General features: G+C 53.3%; 2 protein-coding genes across 2 annotated transcripts in view; both read right to left on the bottom strand.

Annotated features, from left to right (window-relative positions):
- Positions 1 to 16,449, bottom strand: part of TECTA (tectorin alpha) — a 25,387-nt gene extending 8,938 nt beyond the window's left edge. Inside the window, 10 exon segments of the mRNA XM_010161232.1 lie at positions 178 to 788; positions 1,797 to 2,370; positions 2,847 to 3,439; positions 3,938 to 4,508; positions 4,797 to 5,209; positions 7,321 to 7,486; positions 8,007 to 8,144; positions 11,997 to 12,284; positions 13,551 to 13,684; positions 16,386 to 16,449. Coding sequence (XP_010159534.1) covers positions 178 to 788; positions 1,797 to 2,370; positions 2,847 to 3,439; positions 3,938 to 4,508; positions 4,797 to 5,209; positions 7,321 to 7,486; positions 8,007 to 8,144; positions 11,997 to 12,284; positions 13,551 to 13,684; positions 16,386 to 16,449 — 3,552 coding nt within the window.
- Positions 16,450 to 24,234: 7,785 nt separating this feature from the next.
- TBCEL (tubulin folding cofactor E-like) overlaps positions 24,235 to 26,257 on the bottom strand; it is a gene marked incomplete at its 5' end in the record, with an annotated part of 11,457 nt that continues 9,434 nt past the window's right edge. Inside the window, one exon of the mRNA XM_010161231.1 lies at positions 24,235 to 24,842. Coding sequence (XP_010159533.1) covers positions 24,524 to 24,842 — 319 coding nt within the window. The remainder of the gene's footprint in view (positions 24,843 to 26,257) is intronic.

Below are 26,257 nucleotides of genomic sequence, written 5' to 3'. Positions count from 1 at the left end.
GGAACAGCCAAATGGAAGCCCTTTCTGAAAGCTGTGCCTGGCATGGGCTAAGCATACGCCCTTCCCTACCCCTGGAAAACCTTGTGAGACGTAAGGCCTCCTGCCTAGGGAATTGCTCCACAGTTTGGGAGCCACGTCAGGCAGAAATAACCCCTGCCTCTGTGGCCCCACACTCACCAGCACAGTATATTTGTAGGCACGGTGGATGACGATGTTGTAATTAAAGACTTCCACTTCCACTTGCTTCACCCACAGGGCCAGAGAGGTGTCCCGATCCTCATTCTTGGCTGTGACAGTGAATGCTGGGAAAGTGTCTGAGCGCTCCACCCTTGGCCGGGTGATCGTGGTGCACAGGACCAACGCGCAGCTGCTCTGGAAGTCAAAGGAGTAGCCGTCGAACGTCAGGTAGTGTCCATAGCCGGAGACGATGCAGGAGGCGTCGGTGCGGGCGTGACAGTAGTAGAGGCCGTTCTCCTCCAGGCAGTACTCGTCGTCCTTGCAGGAGACATTCTCACAGTACACGCTGTTGTCGGAGCCGTTGCAGTAGCAGAGGAAGTGGCAGGAGATGTCCATCCAAAAGGTCTGGTTGGTGGCCAGCTGGCGCCCCTCAAAATTGCAGCCGCACTCACTGCGGGGAACACAGCGGGTGCCGCGGAGGGCGAAGCCCTCGTCGCACTGGCAGCCCTCGGTGCAGGTGTCCGCGCAGACGGGGCCCGTGGCCAAGGTCTCGCAGGTCTCCACGCAGCTCATGCACTCCTCGAAGTGGCTATTCTCCATGCAGGTGAGAGCTGTGGGGCCGGCAAACATCGAGCGTGAGTTCCCAGCTCCAGCAGCCCCGGGGCAGCATGGGGTGAGGGAATTGGCAAAAGGTGGGAATGGGGTGAGTGGTGACAAATTTGGGAGAAAAATGCAAGAGGGGAAATAGTTCCAGCAGCCTGACAGCCACGGCTCTTCCCATCCCCTCGGTAACTCCTGCTCTCAGCCAGCACCCTCCTCGCCTCACAGCCCTGTCCTACCACGTGACAAGCAACACCTCCCCGTGCTATTTCGAAGGGTACGAGGCCAGGGTCCCTGAACGAACGCTTCCCTTAAACCCCTGTGATGGAGACGGGAGCTGCCTCCCCACCGGCTACTTCCACACTGGGAATTTTCCACATTCACTTTTGAATTATGAATGTTTTCCCGTCAACAGCAAATTTATAGCAACAGCTAAAAACAAGTGTTATTCAAATTATCCTCTGGTGGTGGTGTACAGCACTGTCAGACACCATCTGCAGCTCCGGAGTGCTCCTACACCGCATCATAAAACTGCTGGTACCTCCTGAAATGCACCCTGAAATCTCTTCACTGGGAAATCTGTCTCTGCCAGCATGAGTGCTGCTTAGAAACAACTGTCACGGTTTAACCCCAGTCAGCACCTGAGCACCGCACAGCCGCTCCTCACCTCCCCGTCCCCTAGTGGGATAGGGGAGAGCATTGGAGGAAAAGGTGAGAAAACTCATGGATTGAGACAATAACAGTTTAATAATAAAACATAAATGAAATAAAATAATGATACTAATAATAATATGTAAAGGAAAATACTCTGGTACAGAGGAGCACGCTGTGGGTAAGGGGTACCCACTGGAGATGAGAGGCAGTGGGGAAGAGAGCCCACACTTTTCGGCATCCCATAAGAAAAGCTGCTCTACCTCTGCACACCTGCAAGCTCCTGACAAAAAGACTCTGCCCGAGGTTGGGTCCTACGTCCCTTTCTCCCCCCCTCCCTGGGTACTTAAACCCTCGAGTGGACTCACGGCAAAAACTGTGGCTCCGCCACTGGCCGACATCCACCTCGGCGTTCTTGCAGGCACCGGCGTAGCGCGCCACAGAATCGCACAGCTCCGACAGGTTGCCCCCGCTCTGGCACAGACGGAAGAGGCACGTCCTGTAGTAGGCCGAGACGTTGACCACACCGTGGCACTCCAGGAAGGAGCTGTTGGTGGGGTCGTTGATGATGCCGCAGTTGGAACGGCTCCTGTAGGACTTGAGCAGCTCCGAGTCGTTGTTGCAAGCCTTGAGGAGATCCCCGCACTCCCCGTTGCAGATCTCGTCGAACGTGGTCCAGCTCTCCAGGAAGAGCTCCAGGTTGTCCGTGCACTTGCCCTTGGGCAGGCAGAATTCGTCGCTGCTGTTGCCGTTGAAGAAACCGCACAGGCCCCCGGTGCAGTTGAAGTAGGCGGTGGAGAGGTGGATCTCCAGGAGGCCCGAATCATAGTAGCCGATAGCCAGGAGCCCCTCGGACTCCATCATGGTGCCGTTGTTGCTACGGTAGATTTCCAGGCGGCCAGAAGGGTGGAAGTAGGGCAGCTCCACATCGTAACCGTTCACCTGCAAATAACGAGCAGATCAAGACACTTCAGGGAGGGCAGCATGACTCTGCACGGCCATTCCCATCTGCTGGCTGCACCGAGCTGGGTACGCTCACAACGTCCTGAACGGCACCCCACCCTCAAAGGCCTGGGGCCTCTTTCGACTGGGGGGATATGGCTGTCTCCTTGCACTTCGCCCCACAAACAGAATATTTTTCCAGGGGAAAAAACATGTTGCAGGAGGCAGCCACAACATCAAGAAAGCCTCCAGAACCGACTCAGCAACCCAATGGCAATAACGGCTCTGGGACAACAATTTTGCAGGCACCGAAAGGGCCTCCGCGCAGTGGTGGCCCACCCCTGTTTCGTTCAAGTGCCACCGTTGTGCATGAGGCCCTTGCCCAGGGGAACTGGGGCCACAGACCCACAAGCCCTTCTCCAAAGGGACACTGGATCAATGTGTGAGCCACTGTCCCTGCCCGGCAGCACCCTTACCTTGATCTCTGACAGGCTCGCGCCTCCGATCTTCACCTCTTGGCCGACGGCCTGGATCCGCACAACACGTAGCCCGCTGGGAGCGGATCCGGGCTTCTTTTGGCTGATGTCCACCTCAATGAATTCTGGTCTCTCCAGGCAGGTTTTGAGCAACGTGTAGGAGTGCTCCAGCGGATAAGGGAAGGAGATGCCGTCAAACGTCTGCAGCACTTGGTTCTGCCCTACCAAACACAGGCTCTCCCGCTTGGGGTAGCAGCCCCGGTAGCCGTTCTCAATGGCGCAGACCTCTCCTTCGGGGCAGGTGGTGTTAAAGCACCTGGCCTCCCCACTGTCCTCACACTGGCACTCTACCGTGCAGTCTGCTGCCACCCAAAAAGACTCCCCGATGGCGTAGTACCGGCCGTCCACATCGCAGCCACATTTCTGAACGGGGATGCAGCGATCCGTGCTGAGGACGTGGCCCTCGTTGCACTCACAGCCCTCGGAGCAGGGCGAGGTGCAGGCCAGCGGGGCCGTGAGGTCGGAACATGTGGCGGGACAGCTGCTGGCACACACTGAGTAGTGGCTGAGCTCCGGGCACCGCACGGCTGTCACTGCGGATGCAGAGGGGAGACAAACAGGAGGACCATATTACAGCATGGTTCGGGGCCAATTACCTCCTTCCCACACAAGATGACAAAGAGCACAGCATGACCTGGGAGCCTTGCTTGACAGCAGACATGGCCCCTTTTTTTATTACACCCATGCAAGCAACAGCTTCTCCAGAACAGCCCCAGAGCTGACAAGCCACCCACAGCTCCTTAATGCTGCAAGTGAGGAGGGTGGGCCAAGAAGCGTGCCATCAGGCAGTCCCCGTTCCAGTCCATCTCTCATCGCGACGTCTGCAGAGCAATGTGGAGCTCCCACCTCGTGCCTGACTGGTGCAAGAGTCTGATGCTATGGAGAGGAGGGACAAATCGGCTCTTGCCTGACTCCCTCCCCTGAATTTCTCCCCCATCATTTCATGTACTGCTGGGCCCGCAGACAGACCCCCGGCATCATTCCATTCCTCCAGAGGGGAAGGCTCTTGGCAGGAGCACGGAAACACTTACTGCAGCCCGTCTGGGTGCGCCACTCTCCCACCGAGATGCCCAGGGCCTGGCACACGGCGGCGTACGCCTGGATGGCTTGGCACAGGCCGGTGCCGTTATCCCGCGCACTGCAGAGGTCGTAGACGCAGCTGTGGACGAAGGCGGTGGGGTCCACGACGGCGCCGCACTCCCACAGCGGCCCGCCGCTCTTGTTGATGAAGCCGCAGTATTCGGAGGTGAAATAGAGGGTCTCGGCGGCAGCGTCACAGAGGGTGCAGTTGTCCAAGCAGCCGGGTGAGCATTTTCGCTCGGGGTGTGGCACTCGCCAGCTCTCGCCCAGGTCCGGCACGGAGGTGGCCAACCTCCCATCTGAGCGGAGGGTATCGTCCTCAGGGTCTTTATTGTAATTCCCACACAGACCACACGTGGCGTTGATGTACGTGCCCGGGACGGAGACGGAGGCGTAGTGTTGTCCGTCGTAGGTCACCAGCAGGCCAAAGTCAGTCTCCAGGGCTGTGGACAAACCACTTTGGTAGACTTTTATTGCACCCAGTTCCAGAGAGATGGGTAGGGACACCACCAAGTCATCCACCTGCAGGAACAACACCAGACGACTGAGCCGGTGCACGCAATAGCAGAGCCCTCATACTGGGACGCAGACAGCCCCGTTACGGGATCTTAGGGTTAGGAACACGTGCAGAAGGACAGCCGTCAGTAAGCCACAGGCATTTGCCACCACACCTGTCACCCATGCCCCATCCCTGAGCGACGTGTGGGGCCCAGAAGCGCCGTCCCATGCTCTCTGGGCTGCTGCCACGGTCTCGCCGCCACCTCGGAGAAGCCAACCCAGCAAGTTCTGCCCTTTCAGTCGGGCTCTTACCTTCGCTTTCCCAAAGCTGCCCTTGGGGAGGACGATCTTGTGTGAGTAGACCTCCACAAAAATATCCCTCAGCCAGGAGACGGAGGAGCCGCCTCGGTTCTCGTTCTTGGCCTCCACGCTGAAGTAGGGCAGCTGGGAGCCTGGCCAGCACTGCCTGGCGAGGAGGTAGGAGCAGGAACCCTGGAAGTGAAAGAGGAAGCCGTCGAAGGTGTGGTAATGTGGATCTCCAAACACCACGCACGTGCTGCTCTCCACTGGCACGCACTGGAAGAACTTGGTTTTCAGCTCGCACACTTCAAAGGGACCGCAAGCCATCTCCTGGCAGAAGATCTCGTTGTTGAAGTCCAGGCAGCGGCACTTGGTGGTGCAGTTGGCGTTGTCCCAGAAGATCTCCCCTTGACGGAGAAACTGCCCTAGAAAGACAGAAAGGGAAAAACCCACAATACATCACTTCTCTAAACAGAGGAACACACCCTAACTGCGCTGCGCCAGTCCTCGGAGGGGTCTGCCGGCCCCACGCTCGAGACCGCTGCCGAAGTGTCCTGCTACCACGCTTCTCGGCCGCTTTCTTTGTGCAGACTCCTGGCAAGAGCCACTCAGCAAAGCGCTGCGATCGCGAGCTTCATTCTCCATGTACGGTGCGTCCCCTTCATGTCCTACCCATGCCGCCAGTCCACGGGATGGTGTGAGTGCTGTCACGATTCCGGGGCTGGTGTCACACTATGCAGGCTGGCGAACTCGAAGGCTGTTCCTTCCGTTTTGGACACCCACCACCCTCTTCCTGCTTCAGTATTGCGGGACGCAAGAGCCATTTGTGCTACTTTCTCAAAGGGAAAGGCCACTGGTAAAGCTCACGCCTTTTGGAGGCCATTTTCAGCGCCGGCGCTGTACTTGTGCTCTCCTTCAGCTTTGTTGCCCTCTCCATAATTCCTCCATTCACATAACCTCGCTGGTCGAAGAGCGACTCCACCATCAGCGGCCCAGAAGCAATTCGCTCCCATTCAGAAAGTGCTCATAGTAGTTATGAAACCCAAGAGCTGTCGATAAGGATCTTCCACACCATACACCAGGGACAACGGGAGACGAGGAGCGATCGCACAGCAATAGACCGAGCAGACTTGTTACACGGCGGTACTATAAAGGGAGACAGGTTTGTCTGGTGAGAGACATGAGAGGCAGAGAGAAGACGGGAGAACAAGGGTGGCAAATACCCATGAGAGTTTCCGTCTCCTCCATATGGCCGTCTTTCACACTTCTCAGGCGCGCGGCTTCCGCCGTGTGCACTGCCTGAATTTACCTCTCCTAAACTTTTTGTTCTCTTCCCTGCCTCCTACAAAAAATTGCTATTTTCTGCTTCCCTGCAACGAATAACATCTCTTAGCAAGACGCGCTTGTGAGGGCTCTCACACCAACCATCCTGGTGCGGGGGACTTGGGCACGGCAGGCCCCCTCATCTCCGACGCCTCACGCTGCATCTCTCACAGAGAGCCACCAGCTTTCCACCCTGAAACGCAAATCCAGTGGTGGGAGCTGCCCATGCTGCCCTTGTCACCTGCAAAGGCAGGACTGGCTTTCAGCCCCCAGGCAATGTCCAGCCTTTCTTCCTGGGGTCAGCAGCTGGTGGTGGCTGGAGCAGTTGGATCCAAAACCTCTGCTGCGGCTGCAAGAGCTGTGGAGTCTCACAGGCCTTCTTCGGTCCAGTCCTAAACCAGGGCATACAGAAGCCACATTTCTCAGAGGGGTGATACCTCCAGTATCCATTGGCAAGTGACAATCCTCTCTTCCTAGAAAGACTCCCAGAGCACAGTGGATGGTCCTGACAGTTTTATTTGTCAAATGGTAATGCAATAACCTCTCTGCAGCAAAATTCTTGTGCAGTTGCTGTGTGCCTCTATTAATCCCTTTCTATCCCCACGCTGTCGGTGACACACACACAGACATTAACTGGTGCAGGGATGTGGCATTTGTGCTGCCCAGAAAACCTGCTATTCCTCCTGCAGAAACAAGGGAAATGGGACCACACCATCAGCTTTCCTACTCTGCGGGTAAGAGGAAGTTGCTGTCCCCACGTCTTTCCCATTGCCTCCATCAGCGTCACAGAAAAGAATCGAGACGCTGGCTTGGCCAAGCAGGACAAACAACAGCTGATGACGGCTTCTTCACATGCACCGTCGAGGATGCTCTCCCACTGAACAAGACGTGCCCATGCTGACACGCATGACAGACCTCTCTGTCCACTCTCTAAGACATCAGCCTTTTGCCACGGGCAGGCTGACAATTACCTCTGAGAGTCGGGTGATGACTTTGGGCTGCGTACAGCAACTCGGAGATGTGCACAGGACCCGAGCACCGCTCACATGTTTCTGTTCCCACAGCTGTAGCTTGAGGGAATGCCTTGGCAAAACCACAAATCACACAGCATCCCAGAGCAGTCAGACACCTCTCCACCAGCATCCCAACAGTGTTATCTTTTGCTACACTGCACCCCAAAACCTGAAAAAAGGCAATGCCATTTTCCCCTTACCTCTCAGGCTGCAGCCGTTGGCTGGATCTATGTCTCTGCCATCTATTTTGAAAGCCCAGCGCCCAGGGACATTAACGTTGGTCGTTTCTTCAATATTGACTATGTCTGGGGTTCTGGAGCCTGGGATGCTGAAAAAGTTGGTGATATTTCCACCATTGAAGCCAGCCTAAAACAGAGAGAGAGCGAATTCCATCACACATCTTTGCCACAGGAGAGCGATGCTGCATTTCTGCACTTCTCTGTCCCCCGCCATAACTCCTGAGTGTATCTTCTTTAGTTTTAAAGTCTCTTTCCAGGGATTTCAGCTAGTTTGGATGTGAGTGAAAAGCTCAACAGCTATTACAAGCAGTATGGATGTATATATATATATACATTTATGTGTGCATATGTATGTACATATTGATCTATAGGTGTATGTATTGAATGGCTGAGATAAAGCGAGGAAGCGACAGAGGGAGGCTCCCCTTATGCAGGGAGCCTCGCCCCCCTCGGGCAGATGGACTGGCTGCAGCACTGCTGCTAATTTTGGATCACTTCTCACACTGGGCCTGGCAGCGGGCTTGCAAGGCCCATGCTGGGAGCACTGAGGGACCGAGTGGCATGAGCGAGCACGGATACACTGCGGAAGCTACAGGCGGCCATCCAGGAGCTCGACAGAGACAGGGCTATGGGAGCTCGAGCCTCACCTGAGCCATCACTCCACCGAGACCGGTCAGGGGGTCCCCTCCGCTGGCTGTCCCTGTGGTCCAGCTGATTTCTTGGTAGTTAAATATGGCAAAAGATGACACACCGTCTGTGATCAGGACAGCTTGGAAAGTGTTCACCTGTTGAAAACCGCAAGAACGTTCACAAACTGCTTTTCTCACACTGCTCGCCTACCCTTCTGCCACTTCCATCTCTGACTTGGGCGAGACGCAGGAGCCTCATGGTGAAGGGTGGCAGAAGGCGAATGAGACCCAGTAATATGCTCACGCTCGCTGCTGCAGCTCCCACCACCTGGGAGGATGACAAGACCGCCTCTGATCCAACTGACCGCCAATAGATGGCAGCAAGAGAATAAGCTCACAGGGAAAAAGCAAGATTCGGGTTGTTATGACCTGTTATCTTCCATTACCCTACCTTAGCTTTATTCCTCGCCACGTTATCTTACCCGGTTCCCTTCCGCATTCATATCCTGCAACACTGTTAAGGGCGGATTACATCCAAGTCAGCCATGTATACTACATGCTTGCCTTGGCTGCCAAATCCCCTCGCTACCTGCTAAATCCGCCGCCTGCGTTCTTCCTTTCACTTGAAATGACTCTGCATTTCCAGCCCCCCAAACTCCAGATACATTCACGCCACTGCCAGCCCAGGGCCCAGGTGGGAAGGGCAGCACAGCCCTAAGCTCTTCCCTTTGATGACTCTGCAGAAGGACAGAAGAGGCCTCTCCCCTTGGGGTATCTCCAGTACCCATGCAGACCCAGCAGCAGAGGTCATCACTGGGAATTAACAGTCAATCACTTCTCTCAGCTTTCTGCATTTTCCTGTCCTTCCCATCCATGCCCGTGCTAGACCACTCTGACCCTGCTGTAATAAACTGCTCGTCCTGCCTCTGAGCAAGCAGGATTTTAGCGGAGGACAAAACAATTAACAGTGCTATGGGAAAGCACACTGATCGAACCATCTCATGCTAGGAAACGTTAGGGCTGCCAGCGACCCCCCCGGCACTGGAAGCACAGAGAGCTGAGCCACTGCGCCTTAACAACAGGTCACACGTGTGGCTGGATGAAGGGAAGATGCCAGAACTGAGGGGCTGGGGGTCAGTGTGCACCCCATTATGTCCCCTTACAGCAAACCCGCTAGTTTGGTTTGAGCACAAATGCCTGAAGACTGAGGGGGGGACCCCAGGGCTGCACTCACTACTTGCCTGCCACAAGGGATGTCACTTCCAAGGCGCATGAGGCTCCCACCATGGGAAATCTGGAGAACGGAGGCAAAGCCACCTGTATGAGCTGTGAGGTGTGGGCAGGGTTCAAATGGCACAGTTCACACCAGGGCAAGCAGGAGAACAAAACACCGGGAAGCCACCATTTCCAGTTCTGCATCCTTTCCCTGGGATTCTGCCTCCTGTGTCTGGTTCCCCCTCACTGCCTCGGCACACCTGCTCACCCTTGCCAAGCCTTTTCCCAGGACCGTGAGCCCGGACAGCACTCACACACAAGGGCAGTATCACTTCGACAGTGCAACAACAGCTTCTCGGTGGAGCAACAAACCCCGACCCCGTCAGGTGCCTCGTGGAGAACGGCAGGAGCTGACCCGGTCCCCTGCTTGGTGCTCACGGCCAAACAGGACTCCAGCACCCCAGCCGTCCAACACGGCTCTTGGAACCTGAACCCATTCGCTCGGGTGCCATCGAGAGACAAGTAACCGCGGTATCCCCGAGGCCACAGTCGCAAAATTGTGTTCTGCAGCTTTTCTGCATTGCGATGAATTTCCTGCTTAAGTTGCATCGTGCTATTCCGCGTGCCAACCCGGAGCCCTGGCCGCTATTGAACGGGAAGGCTGTTCTATAACAAAATAAATGGCATTGTGTTGCAAATGTAATTCTTCAGGCAATACACGAATCTCTGTATTGCTTGCTGTCTGCAAATATATATATATGGTTGGAGTTTTTTTTTTGCAAGCACTGCCAGGACTGGCAAAAAATACGCATTAAAACTCGAGCCTCTCTAACAAATGGAAAAAGGCTAAACTGTTTATCAGAGCCAACTCCTTGAGACAGAGGAAGTCAGCTTTTGACACTCACAGCACACAGGCTAATCCTAAACAACCCTTTTCCCAAACAACAGGAGAGACCTCTCGCTCGCTATCTGCATCCCAAGCTTCCTCACAGGCCTTACCATTGATATGTCAGCGGTCCAGCTCAGACCTCCCAAAGTCAGCTGCTGCTGCAGCTCACATACTAACCAGAGAGTTAAAAGCTATTTGTGCCTTAAAAAACACCACCCCACCATCCTCTGAAATATGACTCACATTCATGGAAAGACAACAGCAATCACACCTAAGTGACACTCTGGTCAGTCTGGATCAGTCTCCAGCAATCCCAAAGTGCTGCCAGTATTCCCTTTGGTTTTCCCCTTCCTATTTTGACGGCCGCGTGGGATTTCAGAGCAGCCGTTCAGCCCTGTTCTACAAGATGCCTTTGCTGCCCTCCTCGATTCACGGTGCGGACAGAGAGTTTCAGCTCCCGCCACAGAAAAAAGCCATCACAATTTGAAAGGAAAAGAGGGTTTTTTTCCAAATAAATACAAACGAAAGCATCTTCTCTTTGCTGTCTCCAGCTCCTCAGAGAGTGGATTACTTCCAAAATGCAATTTACTGCAGATTCCTGAACCAGGGCCTTTTCTGCTGGAGCAGTCCTCCTTCCTTGCAGAAGCAAGGAGCAAATAACGACCTTAGCTTTGTTTCAAAGCTGCCACGGCCTTGCAAAGCAACCTAGGGGTGCAAAACAGAGCAGACTCACACTGAATCCCAGGTAGATGTGAGCAGTGAGGAGGGAAGGGCGAGCTACAAAATCCAGCTTCAAGAGGGTGACCGAGGAGAAGGGAGCGTGGGTCTCGTCCACCCCCACAGCCCAAAGGAGCAAATAACGACCTTAGCTTTGTTTCAAAGCTGCCACGGCCTTGCAAAGCAACCTAGGGGTGCAAAACAGAGCAGACTCACACTGAATCCCAGGTAGATGTGAGCAGTGAGGAGGGAAGGGCGAGCTACAAAATCCAGCTTCAAGAGGGTGACCGAGGAGAAGGGAGCGTGGGTCTCGTCCACCCCCACAGCCCATTCTTTCCATCACTCTGCTGCTTTTTTTTCATTAGGAGGCCTCACTCACTCTCCTGGGGGCTAGTGTGGCACCAGTCTATCCTGGACCCCCGGCAGTCCTGATCCAGCATGAAGGGTCAGCGTGGAGCTGCCCTACAGTCCCACTTTAGGGTAGGCTGCAAGCATGTGCATGCTTTGGCATGTCCTTTATCCTCTGCTCCATCCCTTGGCACTACTCGCTATGTTGCAGCCTTGGGGGGAGCCCTGCACCAGGCCGGCTGACACTGAGTGCTTCCGGGTCTGGCCCCATCACTGCCACGATAAGGTGCCTCCAAACTGAATCACTCCTGATAAACTGACAGCACAGGAGTGGGTGGGAGCCTCGAGGAGTTTGTATCACAATGGAGCTACTGTTCAATGCCAAAACTCTGGCTCCTTTATAAAGGCCTTTCCTCCAAGGTGCCTTTAGCCCCCTGCAAAAGTAGCTGTTTTATCACTGTGGAAGCACAGGGAAAAACAAAGGTCATGTATCATGGCACAGAGGAAAAATGAAATCTGCACTTGCATCTAACAGAAAATAACCACACAACGATCAAGCTGAAAACTTCTGACTGGTGTCAGAGCCTTGTTTAGACACGCTGCCTACAAAGACCAAAGAGGTGATGCTTTCCCTGAGAGCAGGGAGCAAGGCTCATATGGCTCCTGTGGGAGAACACGAAAGGATCGTGGTGCTCCTCTGCCCGAAAGGGAACTGAGAAGCAGGAACACAAGGCAACTCCCTTAATTTTATGCAGAAGGGCCAGGACAGTTATAGATCTACAGGCACGTACTCAACCATCAAACACCATCTGTCAAGAAGCACAGCTGATCGCTCTTACCGGCGTCGTGCTGCTTCCTCCGTAGAAAGTGACTTCCTCCCAGGTGACGATGAAGATCCAGATGGCAGAGAAAGAGGACATGTCTTTGAAGTGCTTGTGGATGTCTTTGGAGGCTCTCCTCAGCAGCTCGGGGTCCGCGCTCTCCCTGTAGTAGATTTCTCCCCGGATGCCGTTGTGCACGTCGGCCCAGAAGGGCGCGACGAAGGCCCGCCCGTCGGTCAAGGGGAAGGCTTCTGGCGTGAACTGGCTGACGAGTGCGTTGAAGGAAATCACGCCGTTGTTGTTGACCTGCACACAGAGACCCGCTTTCACTTGAGCAAGCCTTTGCAGGGAGCAGAAAGCTGCTGATTTACCAGAAAACGTGGGGTGAGTGACACTCAGCGAAACAGCCCGACCATCTAGGCAGAATTCATCTTACCAGTGTTTTCCAAAGGCTGAGTGCAGGAAGCCCCAAGGGGGACAGAACCCTGAAAAGTATCCAGGGCTCCTAAAGACCAACACAGGAGAGGCACCCTTCAGGACAGGATGGCACCCAGCTCAGCTGGGACCCTGCCTTGGGGCCCTGGGTTCACCCAGCCTTCAAAGGGCAGCTCTGCAGCACTGAGAGACCCAGCTGCGTGACACGGGTGGCTGCACGGTGCGAGGGCTCCCGGGCAGAAGAGCTAAAGCATTGGGCCCGCTGCCTTTGGCTTTGCTGTGACAGATCCTGGGGCTCCTCGAGAGCAGCAGCACACGTGACGCCAAGGGCAGCCTCCCCAGAGACTGCTGAAGATGCTCCCCAAAATGACTGTTTTTGCAAAGGGTGGAGAACAAGTGGCCCTGCTGTCCTGGATGCTGAAATCTCCCACTGCCCAGGGGTTTGAAACCCCTCGGGATTACTGTTTCCCCAGTATTGCCATGTACAAATATGAACTGGTCAGGCTGGGGAACTAATGCCTCTCTTCTGAACCTGCTGGGCTGGCAGTTAATATCTCGCTTTGGACAACACACACCCACAGAGACGGGCTCGCCGTAACAAAAGACGGATGCACTTGGGATCTGGCATGTAGTCACGCTGACTTAGGCCCCTGTCTAAGGCACTGTTTCGATGTGCTCAGTGAACCCTCCCTTAGCCCAGCCCAGAGAAGCCAGCCTCTCCTTCACCACGCTTTTGCTGCGCCATCATCCGAGAACAGCCGCAGCCTGTCCTTGTCTCGGGCACCTATATATGGGTCCAAACCATTGCCCTTTTTTTTCCCCTGTGGGTCTCTGCATGTTCTTGTTTCTTGTCATGTAACAGGAATAATGTTCCTTGTGTCAAGGCCTTAGCTTTGCTGTACCATTTAATCACCTACAAAGAAAATTTATTGCCTTTTATATTCCTTCCCCATGAACATTAGCCCATTAAATACACCTTTGACTTTCTTAATCATAAAACCTATCAGTTCATGAAATCTAAGAACTCGTCAGGTAGGTGCTAATAAATCTTCCCATTCCTGACGATGGGCAGAGCGCATTAAAAATGCAACCGCTAATGGCAGGGAAAAGAATAAAGGGGTCGTCTTCTCCACTTACATAAACGCTTCTGTACGGGGCTCCAAAAAAGATGAATGGGACAGAGATCTTGATCTCGGGAGAGCTTCCATCATCCACTTTGGGCGTTTTCGTGTCGTTCTGCCAGAACGGATACAGACTCGCCATGGCATGAGCTGGAAGGAGAAGGAGAAGAGAGTCCTTACGGCAATGTCAGGACGGCTCCTGACTTCAGAGAGGCCATGGCAGGGCCCCCGGGGTTGACTCATACGATGAGCGAAATCGCTGCCTTGCCCTCACCTCCTTCCCGGCGCAGACGCACCGGGAATGTGGAAGGTTCTGCGGGGCGTCGGGGCAGAGCTGAACCCTACGCTGTGCACTTGAGGCAGCAGATTAACACCGACCAGCCAAACCACAGCTACGATGCCATGTTCAGCATCGCTGCTGCTGAGGAAGACAGCACCTCACAGACGGTGAGGTACGCGGGTGCCTGGAGACCAAACAGCACCCAGACCGACCCTCAGAGCTGCGCTCCTGGCAGCGGCCACCCTCCTCCTGCCTGCACGGCAGAGCCCTCCCAGGCGACGCAGCCAGCCCGCCCCACCAGACCCCCGAGTGCTCCTGGCACTGGATTACAGCCCAAGGTGTCACAACTGCTCCAACGTTTCCTGGCAAAGTCAAATTTCCTGCTAAAAGGCACTGACAATGAACATAACTGCCTCTCCTAAAAATATTTCAGAAGACTCTTTTGACATGTTTCAATACAAGCCTGCTGCTTTCTACCAGACTAAAATCCATTTTCCATCAGCTTGAGTCATAAGCAGGCACTTCTGGCCCCAAGGCACATGTCCTTTCCCATTCCAGACCCTGCCAGATCTCTGCTGTCATCTCATCCCCCATTTCTTCCAGTTAGCCACTGGTGTGGCTCCTCACGGAGCAATCAGGGATTTTGCCAGCTTTTCCTCCTCCCCTCTTTGATATAGAAAAGCAGTGCCCTGTCCTCGCAACATTCAGTCTCGGCCGACATGAGCCACCAGGCTCTGAACAATCCCGTCTCTGTTCGCCTGGATGCAGGACATGCTTTTAATTCCCTGGGTCCTACCCTGTGCTGTTCAGGGGCCTCCAGCCAAGGACAGCTTGCTCAGTGCCCTGCCATTATTACAGATGCAGGACGGGGCTCTCGGTGTTGCCCAAGCTGGGGAATTCTCTCTCCTAGCCACCCTGAGGATGCTTCCTCCTCGAAACTGTCTGGGAGCAGGGAGAGTCACTGGCTGACTCTGGCTCAACTGGTCCAACTTTCCTTGGGGAAAATGAGACAAGGGGAAGCCTGGCCTAACCCGCTGGCATCCTGACTTCTTAAGACACACACGTGTGACCTGAGTGCCTCGCCGGACATGAAAGGAGGTGGTGTGAACCACAGGCTTGGTTTCACAGTTATATCCAAAGGGCCACAGCAAAACTCCTCTCTGCCACGTAGTAAACCAAGTCATTTCATAGCTTCTACACACCTGACGAGTTATTGCAGCTGAGGCATAGCTACAAGACATGGATTTTACTTCTTTTTTAAATGGGAAACTCAGCAAATACTTCTTGATGCCAGCTTCTTTCGTACGGCTAGTGCATTGCTACCTCATCTCACCTAGCCAAGCAGACGAGCGGGCCCCACTGACTACGATTTTTGCCCCGGTGGCATTTCCCTTGGGTGATCTGGTGGCCTCATTTCCCACATGATGAAGGAGACCCACAGCTTTTGCCTGAGCTCCTGTCAGCCCGACGGCAACTCAGATGCTGAGCAGGGAAACGGCTTCCAGATTTCCTGACTCCCCAGATCTAGGTTCCCTTTCTGGGGGTAGAGAGCACCAGCCATGGGGTGCACACCTGCCACATTACCAAACTACAGGGGCTTTTCCTGCCCATACCAGCTCCACTTGCCCTTCTTCAAACTGAAGCATGGCAAAGATGAATTACTCCACGAGACTAGCGAGCTGCTCCTGTGTTTTTCAACATCATGGAAAACCAAGGCTTGGAAGGGGTCCCCGGCAGCCGGCTGCTCTCACCTCCTGCCCAAAGCAGGGCTGATCCCATGGTCAGAGCAGGTTGCTGAGGAGCTCATCCAGCCCAGGTGTGAACATCATCTCTTCACAAAACAGAATGCACCACGAGAAATGGGGTGTGAGTGCAGGGAGAGGCTTCCTGCTGCAGGCTGCACCCCGGATGTCCTGCACAGACACCCCACTCGAACCTCACCGCCCGCACACCAAGACGTTTTGCTGTTGCTCGCCCAATCTGGCCTGTACCGGACGCAGGTTGGTCAGTCTGCTCAGCAGACCTAACAGCAGAAATTTTTCAAACCCGTAGCAACTGGTCAGGCCATCCCAACCCCTGGAATGCCCCATGTGCACGCACACAGCCATGTAAACAATACATGCACGCAGATGTCAAGCACTCCCCAAGCTCAACAACTTCCGTGGCCTGTATATCCCGCTGGCTTTGCCAGCTTCCTATTCAGCACGGCATGCCAGCTCCTCGTTTAATGTAAACGAGCGTCGCTTCATTGAGAGCAATGAAGCGAGGGCCGTTTGCGCAGGCTGCCGATCCATCTCCCACGATGCGAGCTGTTGCTCGTGCAAAATCGGCACCTGCGCTTACCCACCACGATGCACCAATCTCCCTGCTTAGCGCTCACCCTTAAATTTCACGATCCCTCCCTCCCCACGGGAAACACTAAGTTCACCCTGGGTCTTGTCGTTGCTCCAGGCAAGGGGCTGGGGTTATTTTCCAGGCCCTCCGTACTTCTGGGGTCTCTGGACGCAGCACTGCTCCGAGGTGCCTGCTGATGAGCGCCGGCCTCCCTGCGCTCAAGCGGGAGATACTCACCTCGCTGCCGCGCAGTTATCACCAAAAGGGCCACCCAGGTTCCGAGAAACGATCGCTGGTTCATCCTAGAGGAGGGAAAGAAACCCAGACTTGCATCACATGGGTAGGAAACTGCATCCTGAGCAAACCCCGGGTGACGCCGGGTACCATAGCTTCCCAAAGCCACCCGGCCACTGCCAACAGGCAGCTGTTTCAGAGATGGAGGTCCCTCACCCAGCAGGCAGACCCGAAATGCCTTCAAGAGGTGTAATGAGACCTCCCGGGTAATAACAGCACATCGCCCTGCAGGTATTGTCAAAGGAAGCCCATAACCACAGAGAAGAGCTACTGCTGATTTCACGCAGCGTTTGGAAGTCACAAATAGCCCAGCTCTCCGTGGGCCTTCTACTCTCCTCGTAGTTCAAAAGCAATTCCTCCCTGATGCGCTCAGTGCGAGGATGGACGCTTCTGCCTGATTTCAAGGGAACAGCTTCACACTGCTCCCAAGCGAGAGCCGACGCAGAGCTGCAGCGCGCTCTAGTTAAGGGGCTTCAGGCGCCGCTTCCACTGATGCTTTGCGCTGGCTGCTAACACAACAATCGCTTACCGTTTTTGACGGGGGTGGAAGAAGCACAAACATTTACACAGCTGGGCAACTCCTTGCTGTACAGGAATCAATGATAGAGAGAGAAGCAGATACAGAGCTGGGAAAATGAAAGTCAAATCCTGTGCCAGCTTTAATTCCTTCCGTGCCTAATGCAATTTGTTACTCATTATTAATCCAATAGAAAAATACCGCTAAAACACCTGCTTTGATTTCTTCACCCGTCGCTTCAGTTCATTCCACACAGCCGCGGCTCACGTAGCGCTCCCAGGAAGGTATCGTGGGCTGTCAGGGTGCACGCGCCCCCCGGAAAAGTACGCAATCAGCTTCAGAGGCAAACTATACCTCTGCATGAGATACAGCCTGAGCTTCAATACCAGCCTCTCTGCCTTCTCAGCTCTGTAATTCCCACGCACCCCAAGTGCATGGACACACTGGCTACCAAACCCAGCGTCTCTATCTGCTCTCCCTACAGATCTGTTTCTACGATGTATGAGGACCCACAGATCCAATTCCTTTCTAAGTACCCCCACAGACATACAGTAACGCATACAGCACAGGACTACAGCGGGGAACGCATCATCTGTCCCACCTCGCTGCCACTTGACTCCCATTACTGGGAATTTGGAAAGCACGAAACATGGTGGAAGGAAAGTTCCTCCCTGCTTCACTGCTCCTCAGCATGCCACTCTCATCAACGCTGGCCACAGCCTGTTTCCACCATGGAAAAGTTTTACCACATTCCCTATCCTGGAAAGATGAAAAGAGGACACCAGTACTTCATATAGATCGTAAATCTGAGTCGCTGAGGATGCGATAGCAGAGACCAGGCAGGGAATGACTAGTGGCAGTCCAAGAGCGAGACGGGCAGCGCTTGGGAAACAGGACAGACAGTAAAGAATACATTACTTAACGTATCACATTCAAAAATACAACTTTTCAGGCATGGAAAGAAAATTACCAACCTGTTTCGTAGACTAGAGGAGCAATCAGGGCTGAAATTTCAGATTGATCTTAGTAGACCAGGGAGAAATCCTATGTCAGTGGAGAATGCATGCCGCTCCTCCTTTGCCAATTATTGCTGATGACTGAAACGATGTCTCAGTCCCCTTGCTCTCGCAATTGAAAAGTCCGTTTCCTTCAATGCTGTTCCAGGGCTGGAGGAGTGTTGAGTTGCAATCGCAACTGTTGCCTCTATTGATAACCAGCTAGCTAATCTGGAGATCAGATTCTGGCCTGGAGAGGGAGAGAAGCCTCTTTCTTCCCCAAAAGCTCACCCCCTTCAGGTGGATTCAGATGGAAATGTCAGTGAGCCGGAGCTGGGCTCGCGGCTGTGCCGCTCAGCATCGCTTTTCGCTGAAGAAGAAAAAACCAACCTCGTAAGAGCCCCTTCCTCCTTTGTGTAAGTGAAAAAACCCACCCCGTCTATATAACGTTACAGCATTAGCATTAAACAGCACTAGGCTTAAAGCAGCGACCAAAGGCAGCACCCCAGAGCTTCACCCGAGTTATGTTCCACCAAATCTTGCTTTACTTTCTGTAACACAGCTCACTTGGGCTTTTAGAGGTGGACAAGGAAAAACTTACCCCGTGCAGCATGCTCTCTCCAAATCCAGCGGGGAGGGTTTCATCGCCATCCCCGCTTCCACTCTCTCTGAAGGGCTGACTGAAGCTGGTGGGGAGTTTCGCTGGGGGACTGCTGCGAGCATTATTACTGGTTTCACTCACCCAACCTGTGATTTCCACCGGGATTTTCCCCGCCGCTGGTGCCCGGGCTGCACAGCGCGCCCGCAGCAGCCGGGGAAGTTCACTGCTGAAGCCTTCTCTCAGCACTATCTCTCTTCAGCTGCAGGTGCCCACGGCTCAGCCCCCAGCTCCCCTGCCTGTCCCTGCAAGCCCAGGGGCTTTGCGAGGTACGCAGCCACCTCGAGGGCTGCGGGTGTAGCCGAGGCGAGGACACGCTGTCCACACACGTGTGACCAGATGCTTGCAGGACAGGCTGAGAGGCAGAACGGCGGCCAAGGGACGAGGGAAGCGATGGGCAGAACCCCGCTGGAGAGGTGACTTATACAGCCTGCATTAAGGCTCAGTTAAGACAGGCGGTGCTCCAACCCCAGCAGTCTGGCCTGGGAAAGCTGCCATGGATACGGACAGAACCACATGGCCCAACGAATGGAGAGGAGACAGGAAGGCCAGCAGCCAAACAAGGAGCACATGAAAGCCCAGACATTTTTTCCCGGATGCTGGGTGCTCCTGGAAGTGTTTGGAAGGTTCATTCTTGAAGCGCCCTGGCTTACCCCAGTAGTTTCTTTTAGCACATCAGGGCACCAGGCAGTACACTGCCTCCACAGCAAATCCCGGAGTTTGCTTTCTCTTTACCTCCCAGGCATGGCCTTGCTAGCAAGAAGCTTTCTTTTTTAAATTATTTTTTACCTTTTCTAAACCAGCTTTAGGAGGGCAGGGGGATTGTAAAGCACTAACCGATATTCCAGGGGCAGATTACTTCCAGCCTGCCACTCCACATTCCTTGGCTCTTCCTTGCTCTCCCATACAAATCTAAAATGTTACCAGCCACAGGAAAATCAATTGACTCTTCTCATCCTGTTTTGCAAGACACAGAAAGCTGGTGAAAATAGTTTTCCCTCTGCTCCTTTGGCACTTTAATATTCTGGTCCTGTTCATCCCGGGCAAGTCTACACTGATGAAGTTTGATTAGGTTTCACTGTCTCTTTGGGGAAGACTTTGTCTTCCAGGCTATTTTCTCTTGGCAGGGGATGCTCCCATCATGCAGCGCTGAGCACATCAGAGCTGAACAAACAACCACCTTGGGTTTTTTTTCTTCTAGCAGAAAACTTCCTTCCCATGCCCGACCCTCAGGAAAAAGCAAGCGCTGAACATGAGACAAGGGGGTTTCTGGCTGCTTGACCTCGGCAGAGCAACCACAGGCTCGTTTTAACCCCAAGGCTGGTCCCACCGAGGACATGGAGCAGGAGAGCGAGCTTGAGCCTTGCTCCTCACCTGGAAATGGAGACGAGACACTGCCACAGAGAAATAGAGTCCAGGAGAGGACTAGGTCTTCCAGCACTGCGTCTTCTCCTTTCAACAAGTGGCATCTCCCACAAGTGAGGTGGCTGTGCCCGAGCTCACCGGGCAGACAGCCGGCACGAACAGCAGAACAGAAAACCTCATCAGCTTTCGCTCTCCCTAAGGTGCATGTTAAGCGTGTGGGTGAAACTGAGGGAAACATTTTGCTTCAGGGGACACAGAAGTGCAAAACTCAGGACACTTTTCTTGTGTAAAAACTTACATAAGTTTATTGAGCTGATCCAAACCAATTACCTATTTGGCCTGAATTCCACCACTAAAGTCTGCGAGCAAACCAAAGGCAAACCGTGGGAGCGGGAAGTATATTCCCTGTGAGAGAAACCAGAATATAAAACAAGATGGACTTACAGTTATTCCTTTTTCTTTAACATTACACATGGATGCACCATTAATAGGGAGCAAGAATAGACCTTCATGTTTAAATTATATGTGAAGTTTCCAGTAACTGCGGAAAAGCAATCACAGAGGCAAAGGCCCGAGATGGCTAAAGCCCCTCGAACGTTGCTCTGGGGAAGGCGTCTCTCTACCGCCTACAACAGTGCCACATTCAAATGCAGGAGGCACAGCTGCCAGGAATACATATTTCAGCCTCCAGGCTGCTTTCAGCACCTCGTTTGCATTTTCAAATCCGCACACGAACAGAACCTACAGAATCTCATTTACAAGCAAAACCGGCACCAGAAGCAGAGCCGCCGCATCCCCTTCTTCCGACTCCAGACCCGCGTAGGCGAGGGCAAACGGAAAGCCTCTCCCCAGAAGCAAGGAGCACCGTTAGGCAGAGTTCCTCCAAGCCGGGCTGCCCTATCATCTGCCACCAGGATGTACGCAACTCCCGATAAAGGGGGGTTAACAAATCCCACCGAGGGAGCAGAGGACAGTCGCCACACCATGCATATTCATAACCATCGCCAGTTAAGTGATCCGCCCAAAACATCTGGACAAAACATGGATATTCAATAGGAACGTATCCAAAAACACAAGAGCACAGCGTCTAACCTCAATACACGGAGCCGTGCGACACTTTGGTATATAGCTGTCACCCAATTCCTCCCGAACCGGGTGCTTTTCCCACTGCGGAGACTGCCCGCGGCAGAGTTTAGCATAAACAACAAAAGAGTTCTTGACAAAAGTGGCCCTGGGATGGAAGGACACAAAAGCTAGAGAAGCTTGCAAAGCTATTTTGCTTTCTCAGAGGAACGCGACAGAACCGGGTGCCTCGTGCTAAAGCAGGTGTATGTCAGCGGGACACGGCCCGCCCCGACATCGCGCCAGTTCGAACGGCCCGCCCTCACAGGAGGGACCCTCCAGGATTCTCGTCACTCACCGCTGGCCCCAAAGCCCCTCTCTCGCTCAGAGCCCTCCCCTCTCTCCCCAGGACACGGTTCCCTGTTAAGCAGTAATGTGGCACACACACAAGACCCCTTTCCAAAAAGTATTCCAAAAGGAAAGCGAGCCACCCTGGGACTTTTTGCCGCCTGGGTTGCGCACCATTTGGCCCTACTTTTCAAAGCCAATCATCTGGACGCGTAAACCGTCCCCGGGTTTTGGACACAACGCTTTCTCCTTGGGAAGCCAACTGAGTTCTTCGGTTCCCACCCCGCGAGCGCCCTGCTAGCCGCGCAGAAGGTGAACGGCTTGAGAATGTCGTCCGGAAACAACCTTCCCCCGAGGTGGCAAGGCAGAGATATTCATACCATGACTTTGCTGACCTGGACAGACCGGGGGAGCTGGTTTGGGTGTTAACACCAAATCCCCGGCAGCTACACGGCGCTTGTCCACCTCGTAAGCCGGTAGGTGTTCTCTTTTTTCATCTTCCAGTTCCCAACAGGTCCGCTGTAAAAGAAGCAGGATTTACTGACAGTTCTGAGCCGGCGCGGTGGCAGCACCGTTCCCTCTGCCAACAGGCCAAGCTTTTGTGGGAGAACAAACTTAACAAGCACATACTTGGGTCTTCTTTAACATCCCAGTCAATTCTTTAATGGTCTTTGTTTATTTCCTTCTCTGAAACCGAGACATTTAAATGTGCTGAGGGAGCTGGTCAATAGTTACAGCATCTCATTAATACCAGTTACAATGCCATAAATATACCCACAGAGGCGATTACTGCTCTACAGAATTAGGTCAGAGATACATTTGCATCCCCATCTCTGACACTGCAGCGACTGAGGGGTTAACCTACTTAAACTGGAGGTCAAGGAGAGAAATAGGCTTCTAATATTAAACAACCATATCTTCATAAAACTTTGTTTTATAACAAAATATCTTATTAAACACAACTTTTCCTATGCGCATGTATGTATATATCATACAGAAATGTTGGCTGAAGAGTTCTGCTATAAGGCAGCCAATGCCTTTCTCTGCCCAAATGGAAAATACATCTTCAGTAAAGCTCTAGCTTAGAAAAGCGTCACCTTATGTTACACTGCCGCCATCTCCCCACTCCTTTCTCTCACGGGCACCACGGCTCCACAGCTACGTGCCGCGGCCTCTACGCGACCTACGGCGAGTCGTGCTCCGTCTCCTATCGCTCATCTCACCGGGGCCAGGAGACTGACGTTTTTGGCAGGGGGATGAGGCACAAATTATCAACTGGTCTGAAATCCTCCCATTGTTAACCATTACCCTGGATGTGGAAGTACTTCCCTCCAAATGGTCCCCACATCCTGAACCTGAAGACTATTTGAAACTACTTCATTCCCTCCCCGCCCTACCCCACCCCACGATCTCAGTAAAATATGAAGAGAAATACACAACTCCGAGAATATAAAAGGAGCTTGGTGATGTGGACAAAAGCATCATCGGAAAGAAAGTGCGCGTGGGGATAAGGAAGCATTTCAAAATTAAGGTCAGAAGTTCATGTGTAACTGGAGCCCTCACTGCACAGCTTCAAAAACTTTTATGCAGCTGCTTATAACTAGGCAATTTGAAAAGTCTTTGACTTGTCGGGGGGGCAGAGGAACAAGGGAGGACACAGGAAAGCGAAACGAGCTATAAAGGAAGGAGAGCGTCATCGCACAAGAAAGGGAATCTGCTCTGCAGTGGAAAATGGGGACTAATCTAAGCAGCAGCACATGATGCCTACGAGGTGCGTGTGGGGGGAAGCCAATATAGAGAGTGAAAACCAGCTTTACAATAAACGTGAGCCGAGTTGCTTTGTTACTCATCTTCATCCAGAGAAGCTGTGGATGCCCCATCCCTGGATGTCTTCAAGGCCAGGCTGGATGTGGCTTTGAGCAACCTGGTCTAGTGGAAGGTGTCCCTGCCCATGGCAGGGGGGTTGGAACTAGATGATCTTTAAGGGCCCTTCCAACCCAAACCGCTCTGTGATTCTATGATTCTATGATTCTAGAAACTGATGCGAGCCAACACATCCTCCTCGTTTGGACCCTACGCAGGGACCCCACAGCCAGGGACCCCTGGGGAAAGCGCCAGCTTTCGTTTCTGGTGCAAGAGCAACACACATCACCTTTACTCCTCTCTCCCAGGAGAGGAGTTTTAGCTATTCCACTTCCAGTACAAACCGGTACAAGGTTAAGTGCACATTGGAGGATGGCTTCAGCATTGCAGGGATGAATCACGGCCCATGGGGGAATCTGCTCTCCAACCCCCTTTTGACCTGTTACTCTAGAAGCCCCGTCCAAGGCAAGACCCATCCACCGCCTTCCAAAAATCACTCTGCAACGCACACGGCAAGGATCCCCTTTGCCTCCCAGCTGCCAGCGCTGTGGGGTACGGACACGGTGTGAGACGGTACCCACACATCCGAACAGGACAGCGTGGATACAGAGCGAGCCTTTGGGAAATCAACTCCTTCCTCCTAACAGGGTGTCCTTCTTTCCCCCGTTTTGTGCACTCATACCAACCAAACCAGTGGAGTTATGTGGATGCACTAAATACCTGAGCTCAGAATCAAGCGGAATATTGGTTTAGATCGCCTCAGTGAACTCGAGCACAACAAAAGGTTGAGACAGCACCCAGATGCAAGAAAATACTTCAGCAAGCTCGAGCCACAGTCGGATAGCTAGGCCAAAGGGTGCTCTGGTGGAGCCAAAACCCCCAAAATTTAGAAAAAGGAAAAAAAAACCAGGTCAAATTCTGCACCGAGCTGTCTTCTCCCTTACAGGCCCTAGCACTCTTTAGCTTGAACAACTGACCATTCATGCCAAATCACGAGTATACCGGAGCATCAAAGAAAACATCAAGGTCCTGCACACACTGAGACACACGCACTGAAGTCAAGTGTCACCTCAAGGTCACCTGCAGTGGATGGCGGGCATGGTTCTCAGGCCAGGGCACTCCCTCCGGGCTACGAAATCCCCTGCTACAGAAACGCAACCAAACCTCAACCAACCGACCGAAATAAAAACCTTGCGAAAACTCCTTAATGCATGTGTGTGGGTGTGTGGGGACGTGGGTGTGCACCCGCGCGCACGCACGAGGTCAAAGGAGGCTATTTCATTCGGGGCTCCACATAGATTTTATCCCCATCCCGAATGCCATAAGAATGCAGAGCTCGCGAGCTGTACTTCATCTCCTCAGGACCAAAGGGAGCTTCCTGGTCCAAGTAGAAGAGCAGCATGTTGCTTGTTGACAACTGCACGACAGTTTTTAAGTGCTTCTTCAATTCTGCCACAGTCTGATCGAGACGGATCGACATCTCTTCCACCTTATCCTGGAAGTGAACCTCCACCTTCACGCTGCTCTGTGGCCGAAGATCCACGACTGCCAAGGGCTCCAGCTTCCCGTATTTCGTGACCAGCTGGTGATACCTGAAAAATTGAACAAGTTGGGGTACAGCTGCTCGTAGGGCCAACGCAGGTTTCGCAAGTCACTTAGTTTCACGTCATGATACTACCCCACTTGAGCTGCAATCATCCAAGGAGGTTGCAAAGTATAAGTGAACACCTGCACAGAGAGTACAGTGACTGGATGATGAAAGGGTAAGTATAGATCCCAGGGCACAATTCATCTAAAGCCCAGAACTCTGATAAGAGCTAAACCAAGAACCCAGTCGGTGATGAGCTGTCCTCATCCTCACATGAGACAACATTCACCCTGACTCCAGTCTGATGACCTGAACAGACATCCATTAGGAATAAATCTGGATGGTGTGAGTCCTGTTTTCTCACCCGCCAGCATGACCCTTCACAGAGCACACCGTGCTTCTCAGGCAAGAGTCTGAAAACAAAACCCAGAAAGCACATCCTCTCCAGTCACCTCATCTCACAGTCCCCAAGCTGCATGTGGGGACATGTACATTTTGCACATGGCAGCAGCATGAACCCAAGTGAGCATCTGACTAGGGAGGAGGTGTCTAGCTGAGGAATGTCATCCGTATCCTGGGCTGTATCAGGAGAAGTGTGGCCAGCAGGGTGAGGGAGGGGATTCTCCCCCTCTGCTCTCCTGACACCCCCCCTGGAGTGCTGCGTCCAGCTGTGGAGCCCCCAACATCAGAAGGATATTGACCACTTGGAGTGAGTCCAGAGGAGGCCACGGAGATGCTCCGAGGGCTGGAGCCCCTCTGCCATGGGGACAGGCTGGGAGAGTTGGGCTTGTTCAGCCTGGAGAAGAGAAGGCTCCGGGGAGACATTATAGCCCCTTCCAGTACCTGAAGGGGCTACAAGGAAGCTGGGTGGTACTTTTGACAAAGGCCTGGAGTGACAGGACAAGGGGTAACGGGTTTAAATTGAAAGTGGGGAGGGTTAGATTAGCTAGCAGGAAGAAATTCTTCATGGAGAGGGTGGGGAGCACTGGGACAGGTTGCCCAGAGAAGCTGTGGATGCCCCATCCCTGGGAGTGTCCAAGGCCAGGCTGGATGAGGCTTGGAGCAACCTGGTCTAGTGGAAGGGCTCCCTGCCCATGGCACGGGGGTTGGAACTAGATGGTCTTTAAGGTCCCTTCCACCCCAAACCATTCTGTGATTCTAGACATGTGAAGTCATCACCTCCCTGAGACCTTCCAGCTGACAAAAAAGCTTCCTGAACAAAACTGAGCAGTGAAGTTGTACCGGGCTCCTACAATTTCAGAAAGCTCATTGTGGCTGCAGTGGGATTTGGAAGAAAGAGAGGATGCTACACTCACAAGAGTCTATGCTTCCTGCTCCAGGGAAAACGTTTCACCAGAAAGTGCCAGAACCAAGAGAGCGCTCCCACAAAGGATACAGCCCTCTGTCTGGATACCCAGC

Source organism: Eurypyga helias, unplaced genomic scaffold (assembly GCF_000690775.1).
Source record: "Eurypyga helias isolate BGI_N326 unplaced genomic scaffold, ASM69077v1 scaffold17711, whole genome shotgun sequence".
Taxonomy (NCBI): domain Eukaryota; kingdom Metazoa; phylum Chordata; class Aves; order Eurypygiformes; family Eurypygidae; genus Eurypyga; species Eurypyga helias.
Note: the sequence above shows the minus strand (reverse complement) of the source record. Positions and strands in the feature narration are given on the sequence as shown.